The sequence below is a fragment of the Hippoglossus hippoglossus genome, chromosome 13, assembly GCF_009819705.1.
Source record: "Hippoglossus hippoglossus isolate fHipHip1 chromosome 13, fHipHip1.pri, whole genome shotgun sequence".
In the NCBI taxonomy this organism is placed as follows: domain Eukaryota; kingdom Metazoa; phylum Chordata; class Actinopteri; order Pleuronectiformes; family Pleuronectidae; genus Hippoglossus; species Hippoglossus hippoglossus.
Genome location: NC_047163.1, coordinates 10,821,383 through 10,848,667, shown reverse-complemented (window position 1 = coordinate 10,848,667; position 27,285 = coordinate 10,821,383). Strand labels below are relative to the sequence as shown.

Sequence of the window (27,285 nt, the reverse complement as noted above, 5' to 3'; positions counted from 1 at the left end):
AAATAGTACTGCTCTATGGTTTTTGCTTTTCTAATCGCTGCATTCTGGGAAAGATTTGTGCAGCCACACGAGCAGCTCTGTGACGATGGACTTTGAGCCAAATCCTACTGTCAGCATGATAACAATCTCACAGGGACTCCGGCAACACACTAATCTTCAGCAGGTATAATGTTTATTATCTTACTTTAGCATGCTAACATTTCATCATGTCTTGCTTTATTGCTCATCATATGATGATTTAGTCCGTAATTTCTAAAGAGTTCCTCAGGATGTGTGATAATACTAAACCTGAGCTGAATTTTAAGATGGGCACAAGACCATGCAGGAATATTATATACACTACACTAAATAATAACTGAGGTTGACATCAGCAAAATAGTGTATAGTGATCAGATTATTACTTATTACACGTGGTGGTCTTCATATGGTTATAACTGTTATATATGTGTACTTGACACTATCGGTGTAATGAGGCCTTCAGCACAGACAGACACAGATAGTGAAAGTGCAGCCGACACTCCATCATGGATGTTAACCTTAATCTGTAGCTGAGAAAGAAGAATGGTTTGACCTCCAATCAAACTTGCCTTACACTTCTCCCTATCCCTTCCTCCCTTCCTCCCTCCCTCCCCCATCCATCTCTCCATTCCCTCTCCTAGCCGAGCCTCCAGGGGTTTCTCTGCAGCCAGCGCATTCCCTCCTCCTCTATACCCATCCTGCCTTGCTTCCATCCGTCGCTCTGTCATTCACAGCCTACAGTCGCCCCTCACTGCCTCTATATCTCCCATCCCTCAGCCCCCCCGATCCCCCCTGCAGTGACTCCTGCCATTGTGCGCCCTGCTCTCGCTCTGTCTTGGGCTGCTGTGTGAGAATGGGGTCATTGTTGCTCTGTTGCAGCGTTAGCATGACTGTGTGTCTCTGTGTGTGTATATGCGTGTGTTAGTAGGAGTGTGAGTTCTCTGCCCTAGCGCCTGCATGTCCTGCTGTCCAACCTCCATACGCACTCAGGCCTACAGTACGCACTCACTGCACATGCACCGGGCTTGAAAAGGCCTCCAATAAAACACAGAAATCATGTTTTCCTTTAATCCAATCCTCTTTTCTTAAAGCTTCACATAGAATAACTGTAACCATTTCCTGTAACCATTTCCTCCTAAAAATGACTCAGTGATGTGAAAAAATAAATTGCTAATGGCGTCGTAAAGCCTGAGTGTCCAAGGCACCTATTCATCTGTCATTCAGGTCGTACAACCGATGGTTTGCATTTGTAAAAGCGGATATTGCTTAGTGTGTTATAATAATCTGTAGACAATAAAATAATGAATAGAATATGTTGATGGTCTAATCATCACATTCAAGAAGGATTTAGTTAATTTTGTTGACATGGGGTGACTGCCTCGCTCTGATGAACAGAACAGGAGGGGAGAGGAGATGCCAACAGAGAGAGATCTACTGGAGAGGTGAAGAAGAGGAGGGTATCACATAGACAGAACAGAAACAGAGTTAATACTGTCTGTCATCGTTCAAATTTGTCACAGTTGAAGAGGAGCCTTCACCACAGGAGAGAGGCAGAAAGTATGAGACCAGAGTTGCTGAATTGTCAGAACTGAACAAAGCATCATGAACATACAGTCCAGCTGCTTTATCAATGTTTCTTAAAGGCAGAGTTCACCGAAGAATGAAACCTACTAATTAACCTTAATCAATAGAAAATGACGCCTGCAAAAGTCATGTCCATAAATATCATTCCTCAAATACATGATACTGGTCTCTTCTCCTCTATTCGTGCCCCATTGCTCCCATTGCTAGCTCGCACTAGTCCAGTTAGTCACAGTCTCGGCCTCCACCGCTCCGTCTCTCTGGGGGATTAGCAGCCAGCACTGGCCACCGCTCTAATCCTTTCCTCAACAGACTCACTCTTAGATTCTCACACGAACGGCCAGACGCAGGCTTTTCAGCGACAGCCACTATATGACCATATCTCGCCTTGCTAATCTGTTAAGTAGCTATTACGCCACTCGCAACGCTGTCGCTGATGTCATGGTCACAACTTTCACAAGTCGACGAACAGAAACTACAAAGAAGGCCTAATAAATGATAGTTTCACTAAATTAATTTGTCTTTTCTTGCTTTGTCATTTCAACACTGGGAGTTTGTGGCACACTTGGCGAGCCTGCTTCGAGATACATGGCTCCCACTATTCCGATGAGTGTTGACTGTGTAAACATGGCTTCCATTTGAAGCAGCAGATAATGTCAACCTCACTCAGTCTTTATTGTGTGGGTCTATTAGCCTCTGCATTCACCATTAACCTCACAGAAACCTTCATCTTGGACAATAACACTACCTCAAACATCGACATTGCTTTGTTTTAATAACTAATAACTGAATAACACGACAAACATTGGTTATATGTTGTATGTACATGGATGTCCAAAGTGAGTCAGTGTCAGGCTACAGGTTCAGATATGGGCGGTTTGGTTGTTGTTGGCAACAGGTGATCGGCTCACCTGGATTGTCTTACCTGCAGCCGACACTCCGCCTCTGCAGAGCGCCACATGAAGCGTCAATGACTCTCAGAGAATTTAAAGGAAACATGACTCGGTTTTAAAGTCCTGGCCGAGGATATTAAATAGATGTGTCCACTCAAGGTCCACTTACTCGCTTCTTCTCCTGCTTTTAATCTTACTTTGTTTTTCTGAGCTGCCATGAAGCTGTAGACGTCTCCTTTGTGTTGATTTAAAGGTAAATCATTAGACCACAATGAGGAATGTGCGACAGGGTTGAAAGATCCAGAAAAACATCAACAACCTTGACTTGAGGCTGTTTGGACGACTGCTGTTTTCAAGCTCAGGAAAGACCTGTTCAGCTCAAAGTGATGTCTGTGTTTGATTTGTTGCAACTACACAACTTATTCCTGATTAAAGTTGGAATTTTAATTGATCATTAACTGTGTGATCTGTAAGATGAAACTAAATCCACTGATTCATAAATAACCAGTCACAGGACCCGCCGCTAAGACCTTTGTCACAGGTCATTCGCTTTTCACAGATCCCCGTCATCCATGTCACTGTGCAGTGTAAAGTTAAAATGCTCAAACAAATAAGTAACCAGTCATAAACTTTCCCAAGTGGCGCTGAGTCATGGATGACTACAGGCAGAAATATTTCAGGTGAGAAATACAAACAAAGCCACTTATCACGATGACTCTTGGTGCTTTCAAAGGAAATGTTGAGTTTCCAAATTGAGTGTTAATTATTTGGAGAATGGCTGCAAATAAGTTGATTACATTCCTTTATTCAACTATATAACTCACTTGAGGATATTTAATTGTCGGTAAATAATTGTTAAGCATTCTTAAAGTTATGAAAATATATCATTTAGGCTATCGGGCTATTATGGTATGTTCTCCCTATGTCTGTTTAGGTTTTCTCTGGGTACTCTGTATTCCTCCCACAGTCCAAATACATGCAGATTGAGGTTTCTAGGTGTGAATGCGAGTGTGAATGATTGTTTGTCTCTGTATCTTGTGATACGCTGGCGACCTGTCCCCCGCCCCCGACCCTTAAAGAGGATAGAGTGGTATAGATCATAGATGGATGGGTTATTAACGTTACCCCAAATCTGTCAACCTCTAAAAATATGTTGATTAGCTGAAAAGCAAAATAAATCTATTGGTTTCATCTTCTCAAATGTCTTCATAGTATTTCATGACAATAAACGGAAATCTTGCGTTCGCTGATCAAACAAACACTAATGTCAACTCTGACTTTAATTCACCAGCTCTGTGATTGATCAATCAGATTAATCATGATGACAATGGCAGGGCCTTGTCTCGCCCTCATATCACTACACCGTATCTGTTTATGTCTACAGTGATCCGCTCTGGTAGCTTTAATCCATGTGTCAAATGAGCCATCGAGGACAACCAGTGCCCTATGCTTTGAGAAACTGGAGGCTGATCCAGATCAGAGTGACAGGTGAGGCATGTCCACGGGGGCAGTGACCTGCCAATCCACAAACATGCTGTGACATCACTCTAAGGAGGTCATCGTAATCAGATTATTCCCCGTGAACAAACTGCCTCAGTCACTCGCCGCTGTGAGTAACACTCAGCAGGTTAAAACACAGAGTCACACGTGCTCACCGCAGACACACCTTGAAAAACGTCAACCGGGGATGGGATAAATTTAGAAGAAAGCGTCTGAGCCAAGTTAAAAATAAAACTACTGAGTTGTAGAAATGTTTGTAAAAGCTTCAAACACATGCTCACTGTGAGAGCAGCAGTGTCACGTTTTGCCGCGATGAATTTCTTAGTGGGACATTGCAGGCTGTTTACTGAGCGAAGGAGCCGGCTGATGGAAGACAGAGGAGGAGCTTGGGGGCCTGCTCTGTAACCGCACTGATGCCAAGTGGTCGGCAGTTTGAAGAGGACACCTGAGACCAGCGCACCTGGACAATGAGCTGAGGTGTAATCCTAAACTGAGATGAACCGCTGTTTATCCCCCACGCTCTGCTTCTCTTGTTCTTTCCCATCAGTCTCCTCTCTGGCTTCATACATCTCCACTCTCTCTGCTCCCCGAGCCTATTTTCTCCCGACAACCTGATCTATTCTTCACCCTGTTATTCTCACAATCCTTTCACTCGCTACTTCTCTCCTCTGTCTCACTTTCCTCTGATGCTTCCTCCTCCTGGGCATCGCCAGGCTAATGCAAACATCCCTCAGTGTGAGTGTGAGTCATATGATCGCGTACTTAACGATTAGCACCCACACATTTTCAGTAAGATTTATGGTTCAGGGGGAACACAGGGTCCGAACCCCTTCCTGAAGCCTTCCTGCATTTCCTCAGCTGCTATTTTCACACAGACAATACTCTAAATTGGGGGACTGACATTTTGCGCAGCAGCTGACAGCGGCTAGCAGCTGTATGACTCAGTGACACAGAAGCAGTGCCCATGTCACCATGGTAAGGCAGCGTTGTGGTGTTGTTGCCAAGGCTCTGCCATCCAATACGCATCTGATCGCTCATCGTTACAGTGAGAGCCGCACAGGGAGGCGATGGGAGCTGGGTGTGCACGTTTGAAAAGTGGGAGACTCAAGAAGACAGAGAGAGGCTGAAGATTAGGAGACATTTCAGCAGATCAGCTGCAAGTGTGTTTAAGCTCCACTCACTTCGGCTGTCTCCCTCTTTTAAAAAAGGCCTTTAGGCAGCATCCCTGCAACACTCCACCCATATTTGAACACTCCCTCCCCCCATCACTAATGTCAGTGGGAATAAACACACAGTCTGACCTGCACACACAAGCATACACAAATGCACTTAAGATGCTCACTGTGTATTACTTCTTTGATGCACCAACAACTGCAACTGCGTCTTTAAACAGCAAGTAGCACAAAGGACCAAAAATAGCACAGTGAGTTGCAGAGCAGAACTGCTCTCCTTGAGGACGAAGAGGAGGAGGAAGACAAGGAGGAGGAGGAGGAGGAGGAGGAGAGGCAGGAGGAGGTGCAGAGAAAGGGATGACTGGGTAAAAGATGGCAGAGATGGACCAGCTCTCCAGGACTGAAGCCATACCCGCTGTGTTCAATTTAAGTAGCAGCTGGAGTCCTAAACCTTCACTTTGTGCCCTGGAATTCAATGACAATATGTTTTATAAAGTCATTAGTTAACGTTTTTACATTTATACCCACTTATCTGTCATACTGTATCTGGCAGTCACTGAATTAACAAAGTAATAACTGTGACCACACATCAAGCCTCTAGACCGCAAACAGCTCCATATCTTAAGTAGGACAATTATTCAATACAGCAACATATTGCACTTTTTACAACTGTTTATAAACACATTTATTACTTGTAGAAGGTAAATTTCTTATCTGAATTTTCTCTCATAATCTTAAATACCATAAATTATTCATCTGTGCTAAGAATTTTCCATTTAAATGATAGGTTGTGAGATAACGAATCTCTTTCTTGCCAATTGTTGTATATAAACATCGATACCACGTCAACATCTGTGTGGTGAATATGTAGTTACAGCCAGATAGTAAGTTCATCTTTGGTAACAGCTTGTCTGACTGTCCAGAAGGTAAAGAGAAATCGTAAGACTCCACAATAATCCGTCCCATACTAGGTTTTAGCTTCATCTTTACCATGCTTATAGGAGCTGAGAGTGCCATCAATATTCTCAGTTATTATATCTTAAGAAAATACCACAACTTGGACACTACATCTGTATTTAGTGTTTTGCTGAATAGTTTTTGTCATATTTCGGTCAATATTACATATCCACAGAGTATATGTATTATTTATAGGCTATAGTTGTAGTATCCAGTCCTAGTTTGCATCTTCCACCACAACAGCTTTGTACCCTACACCTAATTTTAGTACTCCTTCTGGTACATTGGGGTCAGGTGAAAAACAGAGTTTCAATCTCCCACCCAAATGCTACCACCTGCAGTCATGTCAGTCATGTGATAACAACTTAAGCATCTTATGACAACTGATGAAAACCGTGAGATATGGCTGAGAACTCCTGAAAATGTCCCATCCAAGGTCCCTCTGCTAAGAACTGAAGGTGGGTACAATTGAAAATATTTCTGACCCTTGACCTTATAAATAAACATTATACAACTTTAACAATGGCACATTATAACGTATATTACTTCTTTACAGAGAAGGTAAATGACACTTGTTTGCAGTACTTACTATTGCTGGACTTCAGGTCTCTGTGGATGATAGGTACGAATGCCTGGTTGTGCAGGTAGTCCATCCCTGTGGCAATCTGGACCGCCCAGTTCACCAGAACCCTCGGAGGAACCTTCTTTCCAGCCAGGGCCCGGTTCAGAGCCCCTCCTCTGGCGTACTCCATCACTAGGCACAGGTTGGGCTCCCCCAGGCAGACACCACGCAATGAAATAATGTTGGGGTGCCGGAGCATCCAGAACAGCCGGGCCTCCTGGCGCACGCTCTCGGCTGTGACACTGATATCCTCATCAGGGTCTTGCCTAGCAGCCTTTACAGCCACTTCCTCTCCTCGCCACACTCCTTTGTATACTTTCCCAAATCCACCAGCTCCTATCACCTCCTCCAGGTGCAGTTCTGAGAAGTCTACTTCCAAGGGGCATTCCCCCACCCCACCTGCCACCAGCCCACCTGCGGTCAGCTGCTGGTAGCTGGCAGCGTCCCCTTTCGTGACGTAGTTGCTTGGAAAGATACCCACCTTGTCCTGGATCTTACCTGTCCACCAACCCTCGTCCCCAGACACTTTGGAGTCTTTAGAGAGAACCTCAAGGAGGTCCCCACGTCGCAGGGTTAACTCCTCATCTGCTGTGGCCTCATAGTCAAACACTGCCGTCCAGTAGGCGTTGGGGTTGTTGGCTCCACAACGGTGACCAGGGTGGGAGTCTGGGGAGCCAGACGAAGAGATGGTGGAGGAGTTCCAGCTGCTGCCGTTCTCCACCTGGACAACTGGAGCCGGACACATTGGCGGTGGAGGGGTCATATTCAGGGTCATGAAGGATGGGGAGGAGGTAGTAGAGGGGGGCCCAGGCGGGATTAGGCTGGGGGGAGGTGGGGAGCAGGAGCCCCCACAGCTGGTGCAGGACAGGGGGGCTGCTGTGCTGCTCGCTCTGCCGTATGGGTTCATGGCGGCCTGGCTGCTCTTTGACGCTGTCGGCCTGTCCACTGTCAACTTAGGCACAAAATCCATACAGAGCCCATTGACTGAGACGAGGTGTCCTGGACCACCAGCGGGGGGGGAGAGGGGATCAGAGGATCAGAGAGCTGAAACTGCTCCCCCCCCATCACCACATCTCTCTGCTGAAACTGTGCCAAATCCTGTCACTGGTTGCTTCTGTGCTGTTGCTATGCAGTGTGTAAGTAACATGTATCCCCAAAGGCAAGTTCATTTAGGGACAATGTACATCAGGTCAAACAATGACTGAGCAGAGCAGATCTATGAGTGTAACCTCATTGATTGTTTCCACGATGGAGTCCTTTAAAAAGCTGCTCTCACAGTAGATGTGAATATGTGTTTATCTAAGAAGTAGCAGGTCCGGTGAAATCCTTTGGAAAGAAACCGTCAGTGTGAAGAGGTCCTGATCACAGAGACAAATCCAGAGTTAAAAAAACAGTTGCATACTTATTATGGATTCCCTTCATTACTAGGAATTTAACAAAAGCTAAATCTTTGAACCTCTTAGTCTAAATGACACACAACCTCATCCCACTGAAAACTAGTGTGTCTTGACTCTGAGAGCCATAGAGACACTCAGACAGCTGATCGTAGGATTAATCTTAGTATGGAATATAGACTATTTATGGGGCCAATAAAAACAGCAGTCTGTGTGTGAGCTGGGTGAAATCCTCTGAGCAAGGGTCCTCATTATTTCTCATCCAGCCCGGAGTAGACGCACCTCCCCCGCCTGCCATCTCGGTGAATATGAGCTGTTTTTCCTCCTCTATATATTGCGTTTGGAAACATCCGCGGATGCTCGCCCTACATCCCGACGAGCCCGAGCCGGTCCGGGCTAAATTCTGCATGCACGGAGCCGGTTCAGCGTCCCCGAATAGTCTCTACCAAAAGGCCCCGTCCATTTTAAGACAGCTGGGGGTTGAATTAGAGAAAGCAGGCGCAGGCAGGGCGGCAGGTATCCGGCGCTACAGAGCTGCAAAGGGGCACCTCGTCCAGCATCCAGCCGGGTCTGAGCACAGCTTACCCGCCTGCGTGTGTGTGTGCAGCGGCCTGCTTCAGTCGCCTCTGCCGGGCTACATCTGAGATGGAGACGGGTCCTGGACCGGAGGAGAAACTGTTGTGCAGTGGTGAAGGGATGCTGCCAGTTCTGCTTATTATCCTGTTGCTCTCCCTGCACGCACTGTAGTTTCAGATCACCAACCAATCAATCAATCAATCAATCAATCAATCAATCAATCAATCAATCGTGCAGGAGAAGGTGTAAATGTCCACTACAGAAACAGTCGCACGGTGTAAATAAGGCGGAGAATATAGTCAGTGAAGGTTTGCATGGAGGCATCGCTGCAGCAGCATTACAGTGTAATAATGCGATGAAGAAGAGATCCACTCCATTTCCATGTCGTCTTTATCAATGGGTCGACACCCCATAATAATAACAATAACGTTATTTATAGGCTATAGTTGTAGTATCCAGTCCCAGTTTGCGTCCTCCACCACAACAGCTTTGTTTATTCTAACACTTTGCATTTACTATAATAACCGAACCTGGACTCTGACAGCAGAGACATCCGCCGATATCATCGCACGGGCGTGTGGTTGCATCCGAGTAACAAGGACCAGAACGGGCCGAAACCAAGCGACAGTATCCCGATCCGGCGTCACATGAACCTCTCCGGGTTGTCCCTGCGCTGCGGCCGCTGTTCAGCCAGCTGTCCGCGGCTCCATCGCATCCAAACAGGCTCTTCCTCCTCCCGTGAGGCGTGACATTACCGAGCTGTCAGTGTGTGTGGGGCTGACTCCGCATCCAAACACGCCGGTGCTCGGTTCACATGACGCGTGCGAGCGAGGGCTGCAGCTTTCGTCGATGTACGAATAATGTGGATGGTGGAGGTGAACGGGCTCGTCTTCCCACTTCCGCCCAGTGAGTGTGTGCAGATCAGTGCGAAGGGCGGAGACAGGACGAAACGCTGAGACCGCGCTGGTGCATTGTGGGAAATGTAGTGTCGAGGGTATCGCCTGCTGACCTACATCATCCTGGGAGCTGATGTAACTAGCATTATAAAAATAATAAAAGTAATACGAAGGAAAATGGTAAGCAGTGATGGGAGGTAATCAAGTACATTTACTCGAATACAGTACTCGAATATAAATTTGAAGTACTTTAATTTTAAGCTTCACAATTTGAAATACAATTGTGTTTAATTTAAGCTATATATAAATTTGAACTTTACCCTTACATTACAATATCATTTCAGATGCATATTTTACACAATTGCTTTAATTATTTGCCAATGCAGATTAATAATGTAAAACATAATATACAAATGAATTATGATTTGTTAATATGATTTATTGATCACATCAAATAAGATATAGTCAACTTATTCTACAATATAGTACATTGCACTTGTCCATGAGGAATATTATTTATTTTGGAAATATATAAGATTTCAAGAGCATTATCTTATTTTAGACCATTATTTCTTCATTTCATGTTTCATACCTTAAGGCTACATCTTTGCAGCATGCAGGCAAGGATACATTAAAATGTAAATGTTATAATAGAGCCATATTTTATATAACCATTGGAACATGCTTCTTTTTTCCTCCACATGTGGTCAGTTGCTAAAGGTCAAGAATAGTGAATCTAATGTTCTTTATTTAGATTTATTTGCATTGAATTATTACTCCTAAAGGAGCTGGAGCTTTCTTTAATGCAGGGACAGCATAAAGTGGGGGAAATATAATTTCTTTGATTTCGCACACAAGACAGCATTTCATGAAAAATTTGTTACGACATGACACGGTCGATGGTCATGTACACACTGGTGTGGAAGAAAACAATACACGGAGAACTTGGAGTAGCAACTGGGCAGCATGTTACAGTATAATAGTCTTCTTGACTTTATTATATATGTACATTTATGGGAAAAAATAGCCAGTGTCAGGATTTGAATGCAATTTACAATAGAATGAGTCACTGGGTTATTCAGACAATGTACAGTATAGTATTCACTACCATCAAATTTTAAGCTATACTGACCCCTGGTGTCTAATGGGTGAGTCACAGAGTTTCCACATGTGGTTCATTGGCCTATAATTTTTTGTGTTGGTATCATTTGATACTTAGTTCTCCAGGTTTTCTGTATCTGAGCAGGGCCTATAAGGTCGGAAATACTTTTTGCTTCTTTGGTCCATTTTTTCTTTAATAGATATTTTTGCTTCTTTGTTTGGACACCTTACTTTCTTTAAACCATCACATGGAACATTTTACAACAATCCAGTTCTCCTTGTGGTGGTTTCGTATTTCTTTATGGTCTCATTTTGGTTTGAGTCATTTTGTATTTCTGTTCTCCTCTCCAATGCTCCAGTTAGTTGTGCTGATTACACTCTTACAAGGCAGCGGCCTAAGCTGAAGGTCAAGGCTGCAACTTTTCTGTCTAGCAAGTGAGCCACTGCCTTGGTGGGTTTCCCTTTTCTTAATTGATTTGGATTAGTGCGGACCCCATGTTGCTATAATCTGGCAAAGACTCCCTTGATAATTGTGAACTCTTCCTGCACCAGGTTACTGATTTCTTTGTTTAAACAACTCTTTATCTTATATAATTCTTTTTTACCTCTTTTGTCCAGAAAATTATATTTAATGTTAAGTAAAGGTTTTTCCTTGTAAAATAAGACTGCTTCAAAGTTTTAAATGTCATATGTTGCCTATGTATCTGCATCCTGAGTAACACAATCATGGTTGAACAAAAAATCTAAACAAATGAACAATAAAACAAAACAGTGGTTTAAGATATGTGTTTGTGTCGTGCATTTTGACATCAACTAAACATCTGAATGTAACATACAATGGTTTCAGTTTGAGAGATACTAGGTGGCATCAGAGGACTGATGATGTATACCGACCACAAGGTTGTGCTATTGACTAATTTGTAAGGAGTATAAAGTTTGATCAGACAACGTGATAAATATATTGCTTCTCTAATCTCATATCTGTTTATACTCAAGAATCGTTTTCTTATATAAAATATGTCTATTGCATTTTATATTATTAATCTGAATTTAAATTAACAGAGAAGTAACTCAAAATATCAAAAGTGGAATAAAAGTATAAAGCAGCAGAAAATTTAAATAATCAGGTAAACCATTTACACACAGTACAACACCAAGCTTTAACAAATGCAACCTGACCCCGCAAAAGTCCTCCTTCATGAGGTCTAAAATGTTCTGGCTTTGTTGTAAGTGCTGTTGAACTGTAAGTTCTAGGGTCTGTTCTTTAGCCTAGCCTCAAGGATTTAGATTCAGTGGACAAAATAATAGAAACACTTACGCAATATAACTCCCAGCGAAACAAAATACACAGCCTCCGATGGACCATTAACACGAACCCTAATCACTTTTACCTTTCATGATAATAGGCAGGTTGGATTTATAGCAGGTCTGCATGAGTTTATAAACTTCCCATTGAGTGTTTACTGTATTTACTATATAAACTGTATATGTATGTAGTGTATACACTATATGTGTATGTGGTATATATTCTGTATGTGTTTGTACTGTATGTGTATGTTGGGCATTCATCACTTATGTATGTAGTGTATGTACTGTATGTGTGTGTGGTGTATATAGTGAATACTGTATGTATATGTACTGTATTTATTATATATGTATGTAGTGTATATAATGTATATATGTTTAGTGTATATACTGTATGTGTATGCAGAGTATATATGTGTATGTTGTGTTTTGGTACATATGTATGTAGTGTACATGCTGTATGTGTATGTAGTGTATATACTGTATGTAGTGTATACACTGTATGTGTATATACTGTATACATGTCCACAGTAGTAGTAGTAGTAGTAGTAGTATTGTGCTGCCCCCTGTGTGTTACTATCAGTAGGATGCACCAAGCGGAGCGGCGCATGCGCAGTGCGAGCGGGCGCAGCTCCTCCGTGGTGTCGGTTGACTGTTGAACATTCTCGGCAGCGTCTCTCTCGGTGAGCAGCGGCCAGTCGACCGTCGGTCAGCGAGGGTTTCCTGGTGCCTGGAGGACTCATTTAACGGATTAGGAGCCGAGCGGAGGCGGCGGAGCGGCGTCAGGTGAGCGGGGGGTGTGCTCCTGGGGGTTTTCTGTCAACTCTTTTACTTTGAACAGTGCGGGCGATTCAGAAAAGCGCCGAAAAGTGACGAGCGAAACTAAAACGTTAGCGAGCGAACCCGGAGCCGCCGAGCCGACCAACTTCACTCACTGCGGAGAGCCGCCGCGCTACTACGGCTCAGCCGGCCGCCTCTCCCCGACCTGGAGCCCCTCTCCCCGGCCCCGTGCCTCGCTCCGACCCCCAGCCATTCAACAGAGTGGGTTTACAGCCTCAAACACGGCGCTACCCGCAAAAATGCATTAGCCACGAAATATTCCACAAACCTTCCTCGTCGCCAGGGCTCCACTGCGCATGTCCAGCAGTGCTCTGCAGACTTCGGGGTTGTAGTTCTTTCGTACCTGAGTTAATCACAGTTGGGAGGGCCAAGAGAACACGGTAAAACTACAAGTTCCAGACAATGGGAGCTTTGTTTGGGAGCGCAGCTAGTTAGCCTGGACGAGCTTTGAATTTCGAGTAGTTGTGCTGCAATCGGAAGTTGCCTCGGCTGGACATTTGTTTTGACAATGAAGCCGAACGAGAGGCTGTTTTACGCACACGTCTCTTTGGTTGGTGGGAGTTTTGCATTAGTTGTGAATGGCACCGGTTTGACGTGGTGGGTTGTGCAACGTGTTTTAATCTCGGGTGATAAAAGGAGGATTGGTCGTGTCCCTGCATGTTTGGGCATGGAGACTGTTGAGCTGTCAAAAGACCTGTGTGCACAGCGCGCAGAATTTGCAAGTGCACAGTAGGTAGGTGAGTGTAGGTGTGTGAGAGAGAGTGTGTGTGTGTGCGTGCGTGCGTGCTCTGAATGGGGAGGTGATGATGCCTCGGTGTGTCGTCTCCCCTCCACAGAGATCCCCCGTGTTGCTGCCGTGTTCCCCAGCCCTCAGGAAATGACACGTCGAGGATCAGGATGACGGATCGGTCGTGCCTGAGCAGCAGAGCACGGCCGCGCTGCACATATCCCGGGCATCATTTACTCTGGGTTGTCTCCCGTCTGGAAGTAATGGAATAATCATCACCAGGGATAATCTGAGAATGATCAAGTGTCCCAACCATAGACTGTATATAACAGTTTAACCTGTTTATGCCACCGCTTTCACGCCTGTAACCACGGGCGGATAACGTGAGACATCGGGCTCCAGGGCACAGGCATGTAAAAGCCCCCCCCCCCATGCCTCCTATATAAGAGCAAGAGCCATAGAATCAAAGAGATGCTGTTTTAGTAGTTTTTATGTGCTTTTGTGGCTGTTTTGCTTTTTTGATGTCTCTCTGTGGCTTTCTGTCTCTTTATGGTCATTTCCTGTTTCTCAATTGTTGTTTCTTGTCCCGTTGTGATCATTCTGCATCCCCTTGTGGTCATTTTATCTTGTTCTAGTTGCTTTTTAATATCCTTTTGTTCATGTTGTGTCTCTATTAGCTCATTCTGCATCTCTTTGCTGTCGTGACGCACCTTTTTTTGCCTGCTTGTGTCTCTCTGTGGTCCATTTGCGTCTCTTTGTGGTCATTTTGTGTCTCTTTTCTTAGTCTCTATAGTAATTTGACTCACTTTCCAACAAAAAATATTAACAGTCACATCATACTGAGGTTCTGGTCCAGGGTCCCCCCCCAGCCGGTGCCCTGTAGGCCCACTCAGTGATCTATCAATTCCTCCAACAGTATTTGTTGAGCATGGCACTGCCCACTGTTTGCTTTACAATCGGGGAAATCCTGCACTTGATCTTCTGTTTCAAATCAGGTTTGAGACCAGCCAGTACATTTCTGAACAGTAAAGTTCATGCTGAATAGTAATGACGTGGTTTCATCTTATCAAAAACCGGGCAGTAGCCTGAGAGAGTCAGTTATATGACGCTGTGTGTTTGGAGAAAATGAAGAAATTTACATTCTTAACATGGATGTTTAAAAACGTTAAAAACAGAATGAAGCAGAGTAGCTAATTTATGGGCTGTTTATGGACTGCGTTGTCAGCGGAGAATCCAAAGCACACTCCAATTATTGAGTGTGTAGATGCTCAGTTATATTTGGATCAGATACACTGTTCTCCGTCTTTGAGGTCAAGTTACTGTACACAAACTTTACGCTCGTGAGTCACAAACACACTTACTGTATATACATTTTTCTTGCCTTTTGTAAGCCTCCACCCTTTAAATTTAAATCGATTGCTGTTTAAAAACATTTGCAATACACGTGTCGTTCAGAATGACATGTTACACCAGTCAATGCAGCGGTGCGTCCCTGCAAGCTGTTTTTGATGGATTTATTGGAAGCAACAATAGCTTGTGAATTCCAAGAGATGAAGCAAACCTACCAGAGATAGCATGAATATCACTGTGATGCAATGAAAATATCACACTGCAACTATTTTGATGATTAACTTATTATTTTATTTTCTGAAAATTCGCTTTATAGGCATGACTGTTTGGATCTTTTTTATTATGATATCACATTATTTATGATTATCTAATCCAGTTTCATAACTCTGGAGCCCTTGTCACACGCTGTGAATCCCCTCCGGCAGTCAGCTTGTAGTCGGCTCCTCTGGGTACCAGATGACAGTTGCTCACAGTCTGTGATGTTGAGGAGCATCTCATATTTTCTACCACTCATGCTGTAGTTTTAGTGCAGACAGCTGTGGGAACAAAGGATCCTCTCTTCAAAGAGAGGTGAATATGGGCCACCTGAGTTATTTCACCTGTAAACATATCGTTGAATCACTGTGTCATATCATGTTGGGGGTGACTCATCAGCTCTTTATCCCCCCCCTTGTTCCTTCATTCTTCATTCGTCTGAAGGGGTTTTCCAAGAAGGTCTCTTACCCTGTTTTCATGACAGCAAAGATGGTGATTTGGCTCCAGCTCTGGTTAAAGTTCTCCTTCCTCAACCGCGACACCTTGGCAGCCCTCCTGCTGTTTGTAATTTTAGAACAAAACGTCTCCCATGCCAGGTTTCGATTCAATCCTTGGAGGCGTCTTAGTTAAATAAAGCTTAATATAAACGAACAATTGTGTATTCTCGCTGTGTGTGCAAGAACACACACACACATCCAAGCAGTTCAAACAACATGCATCAAACTTATTGGGTGTATCCTGATAGGCCACAGAGAGGGAGGATGATACCTAAGGCTAAGGATGCCATCTGGTCTATGTCAGGGTGCAAAGTGACAGCTCCGTGTGTGTTTTTTAGGGGGGTGAACATTTAGTATTTTCTTGAACTTGAGTGAAAGAGCCATCGTCTGCCGGCTCTCCAGACATTCATTTCTTATTGAAGAATATTTCGAGCTGCTCTCTGTTTACTGTTGCCTCATGCCTTTGGGTTATGCTCCTTATAAACCAACACTGGTGCCATGTTCACCCATATCAGTGGTATTCTAAATGGATCATCACAGCCTTATTCCCAACCAGGCTTGATTACAGTTGGGTTATTCATTCACTTTAATGAACGGGCGTTTTTTAGTTTTAGGTGTGGTTCAACGATTGTAGTTCAATGTTACGTGAGAATATACTGTCACCCTGGACATTGACAGTAGCAAAGTAATAAAACTCACTTATATATTATATGTTATACAGAATGAACACAGATCTATTTAAGGCTGAAAACAAAATGTAGTGTATAGACAAAGCAAGGCGAGGCAATTTGTTTGAACAGCACCTTCATAGGTTCAGTGCTTTACATAAGGCAATGACATTGGACAAAAAAAGTCATTGAACAATATTTAAAAACAGCAACAATTTAAATAATACCAGTTTATTAAGCATTACATTATATTTTAAATGAAATATTATCGACTACATTTACAGACATCGTATTCAGATCAGAATATCGTCGTAACATAAAATCTATGTTGTTGATGTTTAAACAAAGCCAGACTTGTCTGATGAGGTGGACAGAGGAGGAGGAAAACAGAAACCGAGAGTGCAACGTGTGGGCGAGAACCTGCGTGCCTGCAGAAGGCACTGAAAATGAAATAGTATTTTCTTATGCAATGAAGTTTTATGTAATTCTGTCATATGATGATGTTTGTTCATGAACCTGATGAATGTTGAGCAGACCCAAACACTGTGAATACAATACATACAGAGATTTACCTGTGAGTCTGACAATGTTTAATGGGGCAAACACAGGTTGAATGTGCATTCAGTAGACCTGCATCGTTCACGGGCATTAGTCAGAGTGCAGGTGTACAGTTTAAGATGAAACGCCATTAGACCACCAACAGTATAACAACCCCCTGTCCCCCCTCTGTTTGATGTATTCCCCTCCCTTGAGGGTCTTATCCATAAGTCAGCGTGCATGACGGTGTCAAGAGGTCAGAGATTTACAGAAAGAGGAGCTCACCATGTTATCTGAAACGAGTCTCTGCTTTATGGCCTTTTGTGCAGCTATAAAACATTTTCTATGTAGGCAGTTGATCTATCAAGATTGTCGTTTTTTTTTCCTCCTCTCACTCCTCCAGAGGTCAAATTCCCTCAAGGTGTTGTTTACCAATCTGGGTTTTCTTATCACGAAAGAGGATGAATCATAGAATCACAGTGCATGCGTGCAAATGTCTATGCGGCCAACAGTGCTACTCTTTCTACTGTATGTTATTCTCATTGCATTGATCTTCTTAGTTTGGATATAAAACAGAATGCGACTCCCGGGCATAGCAAAGGCTACATCTAGGCTACATCTTTTTCCTCTTGCCTCCTCTCTGTGCTGGGTATGTTTGACTGGAGTAAATATAGCCTGTTGGTTTTAGCTCGAGGATAAACACAGATGTTGAGGAGGTCTTTCTTGCCACAGGTTTCGCCTGCATCCTCCCCCTGGTCAGCTTTGGTAGCGGAGGGAGAGAGGGAGAGGAAAAAGCTTTACCATCCATCCACAAAACACTTAAACAGGGTTATTGGACTTAACACTAAGCTCTTGACAGGGTTACAGGAGATGTATACATTGTGTACAAAGCTCTTAGACAGCCTGACAAAGTGCAGCACATAAAGAGTGATTTATACAGGCCCGTTTAAGGCTGTCCATATGGAAATTTAAATTGGAGGCCACTCTGAAGATTTACAAATGGACGTGGTTAGCCCTACCAGGTGGTGAGTTAAAAATGAATATTTACCTCTGCCAAGGAGGTTATGTTTTCACCCTTGTCCGTTGGTTTATTGGCCGTTGGTTTGTTTGTCAGCAGGATAACCACTGAACGGATTTCCACAAAACTTGGTTGAAGGATGGTACATTGGCCAAGAAAGAACTTATTCAATTTTGGTGAAGATGTAGACAAAAGGGAAAATCCACTAAAGATTTGTGAGATGGCATGTTTTTGACATTTTCACAGATTTCCACAAAAATCTCTATTTAATGGGGTCTATTTAATGTGATGCTTTATAATTAGCTTTTAAAAAGATATGTTTTTGCAGCATGGATAATGTTGTAGTTAACAAATGTTAGCACGCTGTATTAAAACTGCAAACATGACCGACATGGAATAACTGACCCAGGGCAGAATTTAAAGCGGCACGCTTGGCTGTGGAGAGACTATGGATACGTATGGCCTCTGCCTGTAGTTGGCAAGATAACTTAGCATATGGAGGGTTATTCTCTACTATGCTAATACTCTGATAGACCTTCATATCTGTCGTGATTGACATAGATCTTAAGTTTAATTCGTTGGGGTCTTAAAAAGTTTAAACTTTAACTTTAACCTGCAGAAACCCTGAATATTTCATAGGGCTTGATGGGAAAATCAGGCTTATCTAGAGGACTGATATCTCTGAGGTGACTGTTGGGCCTGGCCAGAGGTATGTGCTCTATTAAGTGCCATTCTAGATCTGTGTTTACTGAAAAAGAGAACTTGAAGAGTTTCACAGACAAGCCTTTGGCAAACCAGCTCTGACAGGGTTATTTCTGAATTCTCACGGAATCCAAGGCCACGAGAGGTAAAGAAACTGCTGTGATTACTGGCTATAGTCCTGCTAAGTCCCTGAACAGCACTGAATGTGCTCATCTCCATAACATTAGGAGCTCTTATCTGTTACTTCCCCTCCTTTTATAATGTTTCTCTCTGGCCCATGCCTCTTTCAAAAGGGACTGATGATGTTAAACGGTGTTTCATTGCTGTGCTAAAAGAGATGTTGTTGATAGAAGCACAAATCATGCACCAGATCTCTTGGGAAAAGGCTTTGTTTTAGAGACTTCCAAAGCATTCAGATACACATCCATTAACATGAATTGTCATGAGCTGACAGGGGAAGCCGCCACCTTTCTCTGTAATGTCTGTATCATTCTTCCCTCTTGTTTCTTGTGTCCTGGGAGTTGAGTTTGTCTAATGCTTTAAGTGGAAGCGCCTGTTGTTACACCTGCTTCATATCTATCCTTAACTGAGGCCCAACACCCAAGGTTGTGTGTGTGTGTGTGTGTGTGTGTGTGTGTGTGTGTGTGTGTGTGTGTGTGTGTGTGTGTGTGTGTGTGTGTGTGTGTGTGTGTGTGTGTGTGTGTGTGTGTGTGTGTGTGTGTGTGTGTGTGTGTACGTGTGTACGTGTGTGTGTGTACGTGCGCATGCGCGCGCATGCTTTTTCACAAAGAGCTCTGTCATGGCAGAAATGTTCTGGAAAGACGAAATCCTGCATGACGGGATTTAGAAACAGCTGATTCTGTATCCATCTGTTTTTATGCAGCGAGGAGGAGTGAATTAACGTCACGCGCCAACTTGCACATGAGCTTGACCATCACACACCTGTCAAGTCATAAGCTCACTGGCCATGCCTGATTTGGTCTGAGCTGCATCGTAGAATATAATTACAAAGCACCATAACCCTTCTGTTTCCATTCTTTTCAAGTGAAAAGATTGGCGTCTTTTTATATGATTGTAATTTGAATGTTTTAGAGTTTGAAGTGTTCGGCAGACAAAACAAGACCTTGGATCCTGAGAAATTGCAATGGGCATTTTTTCACCACTTTTTATTTTTAATTTTACAGACTAAAAAACTGACAGATTAATTGTAAAAGTAATAAGCAAATTTATCTGTAATGATCATCATTAGCTGCATTTGTAATTTGTATGTTATTTTGTCGCAATGATCCCGTAAATGTGACTGTGGCATTTTTCATTAATTAGTCATTTGTTTATAGTTTGTTTCTTATGAAACAAAGAAACACAGCTTAATGTTCTCATTAGAAACACTGGAACTACTGAATAATCTTAAGAATAACCTTCATTAATGACTAAACTCAAATTTGAAAATAGTTGTAGATTAATTTATATCAACTAAACAATCATCATTAATAATTTGGGATGTTTGAGGGATGTCAGCATGTTTTAAATAAGTGATCAATAACATTTAATGTGAATGAGCAAGTTTAAAAGCCCTTTATCTCAGCGAGAGTCCTGAATCACTAGATCAACAAAAGGTTAGAATAATTGGCTCCCAACATCTGAGCAGTGAGTCAGTGCTACATTGTAAAAGACATGCGAGTGTACGACCACATTCTTGTTTCTTTCTGTAAAGCAGTAAAAGCATCTTTGTAACCCCCCGTCACCCTATGTGAAATTCCATCTGTGTTTTATTTGAAGGCTATTGTCGGCTCTCTCTGCGCTGCCCGTTGGAGGTCAAGCTAGGGCAGGACGTGAGTGAGTACTGAGTAGGATGCGGGTGTGTGGTGGAGATGAGTGTTGCTATGAATCAGACATTAGACATCAGGGAGAAAAGTGGCCTTACGCACTGCCCAGATCAGTCACGGAGACGAATGACCACACAGAACACGAGTTGAAACATTCCTTCTAAGCTCAGAAAAATGTAGCAGTTTGGCTCGAGCCATGCAGTTGATATCACTTGTCTTTTCTTTTCCCATTCATTGTTGGAATAGTTAAAGATTAGCTCATCTCTGCCTGCTACCTCCAAATGCACTCTGGGAAAAAGTGTGAGAAAGGGTGTAACACCAAACGCCATCAGGAAAGGTGTTGATGGATTTGCGTGATTCCTCCCTCCTCTGTCTTCCAAGATGTTTTGTTTTTACTGACCTGCATGTCCTTTTTAAAACACTGTCAGACAGCTAAGCACACACATACACAGCCTTGTGTGTGTGGTTACGAGTGAGGGGGTGAATGGGTGAGTTTTAAAGATGTTTTCGCTTACTTTTTTCTTTTGTCTGGACGTGAAATGTTTCATGAAACTACATCAAAAGTCAGTGTTTCTTTCTTTCCCATCATTTTGTGGTATGTGTGTAGAGAAGCATGCGTACATATGGTCTCTCCCTAACTCTGCCTCTTCACAGCTCACATCTTGGACTATGACTGCTTACTATGGAGCCATTGTTTTAATGCTAATTGAGTCTAGCATGTGGTCATTCCACGAATGCCTCTCGGCCCAGTTTTTTAGGGTACTGTATCAAAACGTGCATTTTTTTCCCCCTCCTCATTTCCAAATCAGATTCGATACTGGGATGGAGGCTATTTAGTGGGTTGTTTCCACACAAGCACATGTGGTGTAGTCTGCAAAGAGAGACTCTGGCGTATGCTAATGTGTTTGTGCTGTTGCTGAAGCAGGAGAGTGCAAATGATATGTTAGGTCTGCTCCATAAGACTCAAACCTGGCATGAACATATGTGTTGGTTGATCTGATCACAAGTTGACATATTTATGCACATCAGTTCACACCTGGCATTAAAATGCATCTCCACATCTCCTACTCCTATATGAATAGGTTTTAGTTTCAAATCAGTGTTTTAAAAGGAATACAATCCCCACAGTAGTCGAGTCATGACCGGTCCTGACTGAGAAGAACCAATCAGGAAGTGAATGCGGGTCAATGTGTCATCTTTTCCAAATGTCTCTGTCTCTGTCTGTTCAGACTAAAACACAGCCTCAGAGTTTTCAAACTAAAATAGGAACCACAGCATTTTTAAAGTTCTCTGTTTTAGTCACATGAAAACTCGGCATTAGCAGGTGTAAACGTAGCAACAGTGATGCGTTTTAAAACCAAAACATAGTTTGTTGTCAGCGTGTTTGTACGTGTGTGCATGCGTATGTGTGTCATAGTTTGTTTCCTGTGCTGAGATTGGCATCAGATAACAAAGCTTACGTCTCTGATTCAACATTGAGACCAAACAAATAAAATGGGTGGGCCTGTGTCGTTTCAGTTAATGTTGAAAAGAAAAGGATCACTTACTGATTATAAGTTATTGATCCATGGGTCTGAAGGAAGTCTTAATGAAACAACAATGCACAGTGGTCCATAATGCTGTAAGGAAAGAATTAGACAACTGTGAACAATTATCAGTGATTTAATCATATCCCTCTTCGCAGCTTCCATGAGGCGGAATTAAGCTGAAGTTATATTTGAGTTTGCACAAATGGCCAATGCAGCATTTTGCCGGTTGATGCACACAATTTTAAGGAGCAGGAATCTGTAGTGAAACTAACCACTGTCACGTCAGTTATCAGTGTGTAATTATTTGTTGTAAAAACAGCCGTTTCCCAATCCACCTTTTGTGTGTGTCTGCGTGTGTGTGTTTCGTGGCTCCAGTGTGTGCAACAGTAACAGCATTGTTAACTGTCCCATAGGAGCGGGCCAGAGAGTGGCTGAGGGGAGAAGGAAGTGACAGAAGTTTGGGTGTTGCTCTACACAACAGCAGAGGCTGTTATCATCGTGGGAGAGGAGGAGACGGATGGGCTGATAAGTCAGATGGAGAGAAAAAGCCTAACAGGGGAGGAGGGAGAGGAGGTTAGAAACAGGGAGAGACTAAAAGGGAGGTCTGTTGGTAGATGAAAGCCAGCCCTTGCGCTTCCTCCTTCTCTTTTACCTCCCTGATTTGTCCTCCCTTTTCTGCCTTCTCTTTTCCCCATTGACCTCTGAGCCGCGCGCTGATTAGTTAACTTTCTGGTTTAGTGTGGCAGATGACTTTACCTGAGAAATAATAAGGATAACCCAAAGAAGGAAAGACAAAGGAGGCGAACAAACACAGTGGAAGCGAGTGACGAAAAAAAGTGCGTGAATGTGATATAATCCCCCCAGAGAGGTGAGAGCCTCGGAGTGGGAGCGAGGGTGTATTGTGTGTGAATCTTTGGAGGAAATACACAGTCTGTTGTGGTGTTGTCTCTGGAGATGGTGTGTACAGGGAGCAGATCTCCTCGAGCTGTGATGAGTACGATAAAAGACTAATTTATGTTGCCTTTACATATACGAAAAGAGATATGTGTTTCAAAAAATTTAACCATCACTGCCCAGGTAATTCCATGCGTCCTTTACTATGGCATGGTTGTCAAGCTAGAGTTGAGTAAAAGGAGGTGTATTGTATAACGTAGTGGTCCAACTTGCAAGTTCTGCCATGTATTTCTGATGTTGAGCATAAATGAGCCATGCAATAAGACGTGCAACAAGAAAATGTTTACAACAAGAGAGAAGAAGGACAGTGGACATTTTGTCTCCGCTTCAGCTACCAGGTGACTGCTCGTGTGTTTGCTGAAGGTCACTGCTATCATCCCGCCTCTGGTTGAAACCCGCTTGACCCACTTTGTCGCCTAAAGGCACTCAAACACCAACAACACCCTCCTCTCTCTTCCTCTGTCTCAGACATGCACTTAGGCAACCTCTCTGCTCCCTTCACTCTCCCAGACATGAACTCTGTCACTGCTCTCAGCACCTCAACACACACACACGGCTGCATCCATTAGGCACATTTCGGCCTTGAACCTACTGCAGACGCTCTTTTTTTTCTCCTTACCAACGTGCATGTACACACTCACATCAACAGTTGTCTACAGAGGGCTGTTTTTCCAGTGGTTCCCACGTCTGACTTTGACAGGAATGTTGGCAGCCCCACGGGGAGCCTGGAGGCTGTGGGGATTTTTTTCCCCCCGCCCTTCACAGTTTATAAAGGAATTGTTCAACGTTTTGGGAAATAGTGAATGAAAGTGTTGAATGAATGTGGATCCAGCAGGTGGATACTTTAGCTTAGCATACAAACGCAGAGGAAACAGCTTTGTCCAAAGGCAACAAAATCCACCTACCAGCATGTTTAAATCTCGTCTCCTGAGCATACTAATTTCCTTGAGCAGGGCTAGCCCTTTTCAGTGCTTCATGCTAAGCTAACCTGATCCATTCTTGGCTCTATTTCCATAGCTAATACACACACACACACACACACACACACACACACACACACACACACACACACACACACACACACACACACACACACACACACACACACACACACTGAGATATTGATCTTCTCATCTGACTCTCAGCAAAAGTCAATATGCATATTTCCCTAAAATGTCAAATGATTAATTTATTCGCTCCCCTTCTCTCCCATTTCCTCCCTCTAAACTGCTTATCATTAGTCAAATGTTTTCACTCCACACGACAGCTGTCTGCACCTGGAAGACAAGTAAGCCAGTGTGCTTTTGTGAGCACATGTGCCGCTCAGTGTGGGTGCACATGCGTGTGCGAGTGCATGTATGGCTTTCGAACCACACCCTAGACTCACACCACGCTTTAAATTAAACACAGAGAGAAAAGCAGAGGACTTCTGGACAGATTTAGCTTGTTGTGACAGCGCTCTGCACTAGTTTTAGGCCCGGACAGTGATAACTCTGGATTGTAGGGTGAGGGATATGCGAAGTGACAGCCGTGCAGGCCTTGACACCATCTTTTCTCCTGTGCCCTCAGCCAAGTTTTAGTGAAGTGATAATGGTGATCTGGTGGTACAGTCCCTCTGTTGGAGTTTGATTTGAGGCCGTTTGGAGCAGACACACCTTCCACTCGGCTGTCATCACTGGCAGAATGCCACTGCAGAGATGCTGCTGTCGGTCCAGATGCCTGAGATAGTTTTCAGGGGCTGAGATCTCTGTCTATATGTGAAACTCTCCCTCACCTCCCCGCTATGATTGATACTGCAACCTGAAAACCAACAAGCATACATAAATTATCACTGCTACTTAAGCATTAAAACCATATGGGAAACCGGTTTTAAGTTGAGGTTGACCTGGATTCTGAAGGGAGGGTCTTCACAGAACTTGTCTCCACACAACCACAATGCTACTGTGAGTAAAAAGGAACCACACCTTGCTCCTGTAATCCTCTTCAGTCCAGACAAGTCCTTCTTTATAATTTCTTCTGAATAGCGTTCACCAGTGCTTACCACCTGCCCCATCATTTTGGAGAATTGTGTGTGTGTGTGTGTGTGTGTGTGTGTGTGTGTGTGTGTGTGTGTGTGTGTGTGTGTGTGTGTGTGTGTGTGTGTGTGTGTGTGTGTGTGTGTGTGTGTGTGTGTGTGTGTGTGTGTGTGTGTGTGTGTGTGTGTGTGTGTGAGAGAAAAACATATACATGCATTTCTTTTTTCCAGACTTCACTGCAGATTTTCGTCTTAAAAAGCACCCACGCTAACAGGTGAGCTAGCAGGCACCCCGGAATACGGAGGCTTTAGTCCTGCAGTAGCCTCCAGTTTGGACCTGGCCCTTTGGACCTGGCTGCGTGTCTTCCCCCATTTTCTCTTTCCATTTTACGCCCCGAAAAATATCTTGGAAAATACAAAATACAGAAAATAAGAAACTGAAGAACATCTCCACAACCATACATTGATAAACAAATTCCCTCTAAAATTTTAAAAATTATTGTAGTATGACATCATGACAAACTTTATCATCTTTTATCTGTACGTGGAGAATAGCAGAAGAAGATTCTTACCTTCTAAAACAAGAAAAAACTACATTACATCTCTTCCAATAAGCAATGGTGGGTGTTGCTTAATTTTCCCACTTTAGAAGGATCAAGCTTCTGGCAATCAGAGACATTGTTAAAGTCCATTCAATTTACATGTGGCGGATTAGTTTCCTTAGCAACTTACCCCAACATTGTGATCAGAAATATAAACAAATCCCAAACACCTTTTTGAGGGAGTTCTTCAAATGCTGATTCAGCACTCATAATGTGTGGATAGGGACACTGTTAAATTTTTTACACTGAGCACATATGCCTGTATTTTAACAAACATACAGTTACCTTTGAGGCTTACTTCCAGTGCTATTTGCTCTGGTTTGATTCCCCCGCTCTTTGGCTGCACTCTGTGTTTCTCTGTTCTCACAGCATCAGTTTGTACAGCGCTCTCTGCAGCTCTGTGTTTCAGCTCAGTCTCAATGGACTGACTGTACTCTGTTTGCGCTCACTAGTCAAAGTCCGGCAGGCAAACAGAGCCTAGTCCCTCTGGGGCCCAGGACTGTGCTGTAGTGGAGCCGTGCTGCACTTCTACAGTTTTACCAGAGACTCATGTTACCACTGTGTCTGGCTGGTGAGGTTGTGTGAAAAGAAGGGGGGGGGGGGCATGTATGTGTTTGTATGTGTGATTACAAGTGTCAGCGAGTGATTCAGTGTGGACTCCAGATGTATTATTCTGTAGTTCAGCTCACACACATTCATAAAAAGAGTGAGATGGAAAGTTTTCTTTTGGAAAATGGTTATGTTTGGAGGTGGAAACGCACATTACAGCGGGTGTGAGAGGAAGAGTAGCAGACCCCAGTAAAAGATGACCATCCTCATCAGGGCAAGAAAGACTCTGTTTATGCTGTTTCCTCCATATTAACCTCGATGCATGGTCAAGTCCAGACGAAGTTGCATGTTCACGTTTTGGTGCACGTCTTTTCCATTTAATCCAACTCCCTTGAACTTGGCATCTCCAAGTATTCTGTTGGATCTGAAATCTCCCCTCGGCTGGTGTTGGCAGACAGAAGGAGGAGGGAGGAGGAGGGTGAGGAGGAGGAGGAGGCCGGGGCGATTATGAGACTTGGGGTGTGCTTTAACCCACTTAAAACACCATCCCAGGGTCTCCTGCCAAAACGGTGAGCTTAGTGCTTTTAATCCTCTTCCCAGAGTGAGCTGATAGTTTGTTGCTTGCGGCTGCTCTCTTGTCTTACTGCTTAGAAATGTTATCTGTGAGTTTTTTTCAACCTCCCTCCACAATTTTTAATTCTTCATATCAGCATGTTGTTTTTATTTGTCTTATAAGTGGACGCATATGAGCATGGACTGGCACATCTTTGCAGGAAGTCAGTAAGAGTTGTGTTTGTGAGTTGACAGGCAGTTTCCTGGTCATAAACACACCCGTGAAGTTCCTCTGCTGTGGTTTGAAGTGATCCTCTCTCTTGGCCCTTCCAGCACTCGCAGGCAGGCAGGCATGTTTATTTGCCCCCCTCTAGACTGGTTTGCGTCGGGTTGGCCTCTGCCCGAGGGGGCTGACTACAGTCCACTTTGAGTTCCAGCGAGTCCATCCTCTCCCAGTTTACTGCCAGGATCACATGCCTTTTCTCCACACAATGCTGGGCTGCCTCTCTTAATAAAACAGGCTCATAACGCCACGTTCCTGACATTCTTTATGTGCAGCCCCCCCCCCCCCCCCCCCCCCTTTTTTTTTTTTTTTACATGCGTGGATGGGTTACGCTGACAAATGTAGACATGCTATTAATGAAGCCGAA

At 43.6% G+C, this 27,285-nt stretch overlaps 2 protein-coding genes across 4 annotated transcripts in view; one reads left to right on the top strand and one right to left on the bottom strand.

Annotated features, from left to right (window-relative positions):
• The window catches only part of map3k10 (mitogen-activated protein kinase kinase kinase 10), a 33,427-nt gene extending 23,915 nt beyond the window's left edge, over positions 1-9,512 (bottom strand). For 2 of the 3 annotated variants that reach the window (XM_034603934.1, XM_034603935.1), the window contains exon 1: positions 6,711-9,512. In XM_034603934.1, the coding sequence (XP_034459825.1) occupies positions 6,711-7,713 (1,003 nt within the window). In that variant the 5' untranslated portion in view covers positions 7,714-9,512. The remainder of the gene's footprint in view (positions 1-6,710) is intronic. The other variant, XM_034603936.1, reaches the window with a different exon arrangement.
• Positions 9,513-12,641: 3,129 nt separating this feature from the next.
• Positions 12,642-27,285, top strand: part of sipa1l3 (signal-induced proliferation-associated 1 like 3) — a 66,903-nt gene continuing 52,259 nt past the window's right edge. The window contains exon 1 of the mRNA XM_034603522.1: positions 12,642-12,801. The gene's annotated coding sequence lies outside the window, so the exon portion shown is untranslated. The remainder of the gene's footprint in view (positions 12,802-27,285) is intronic.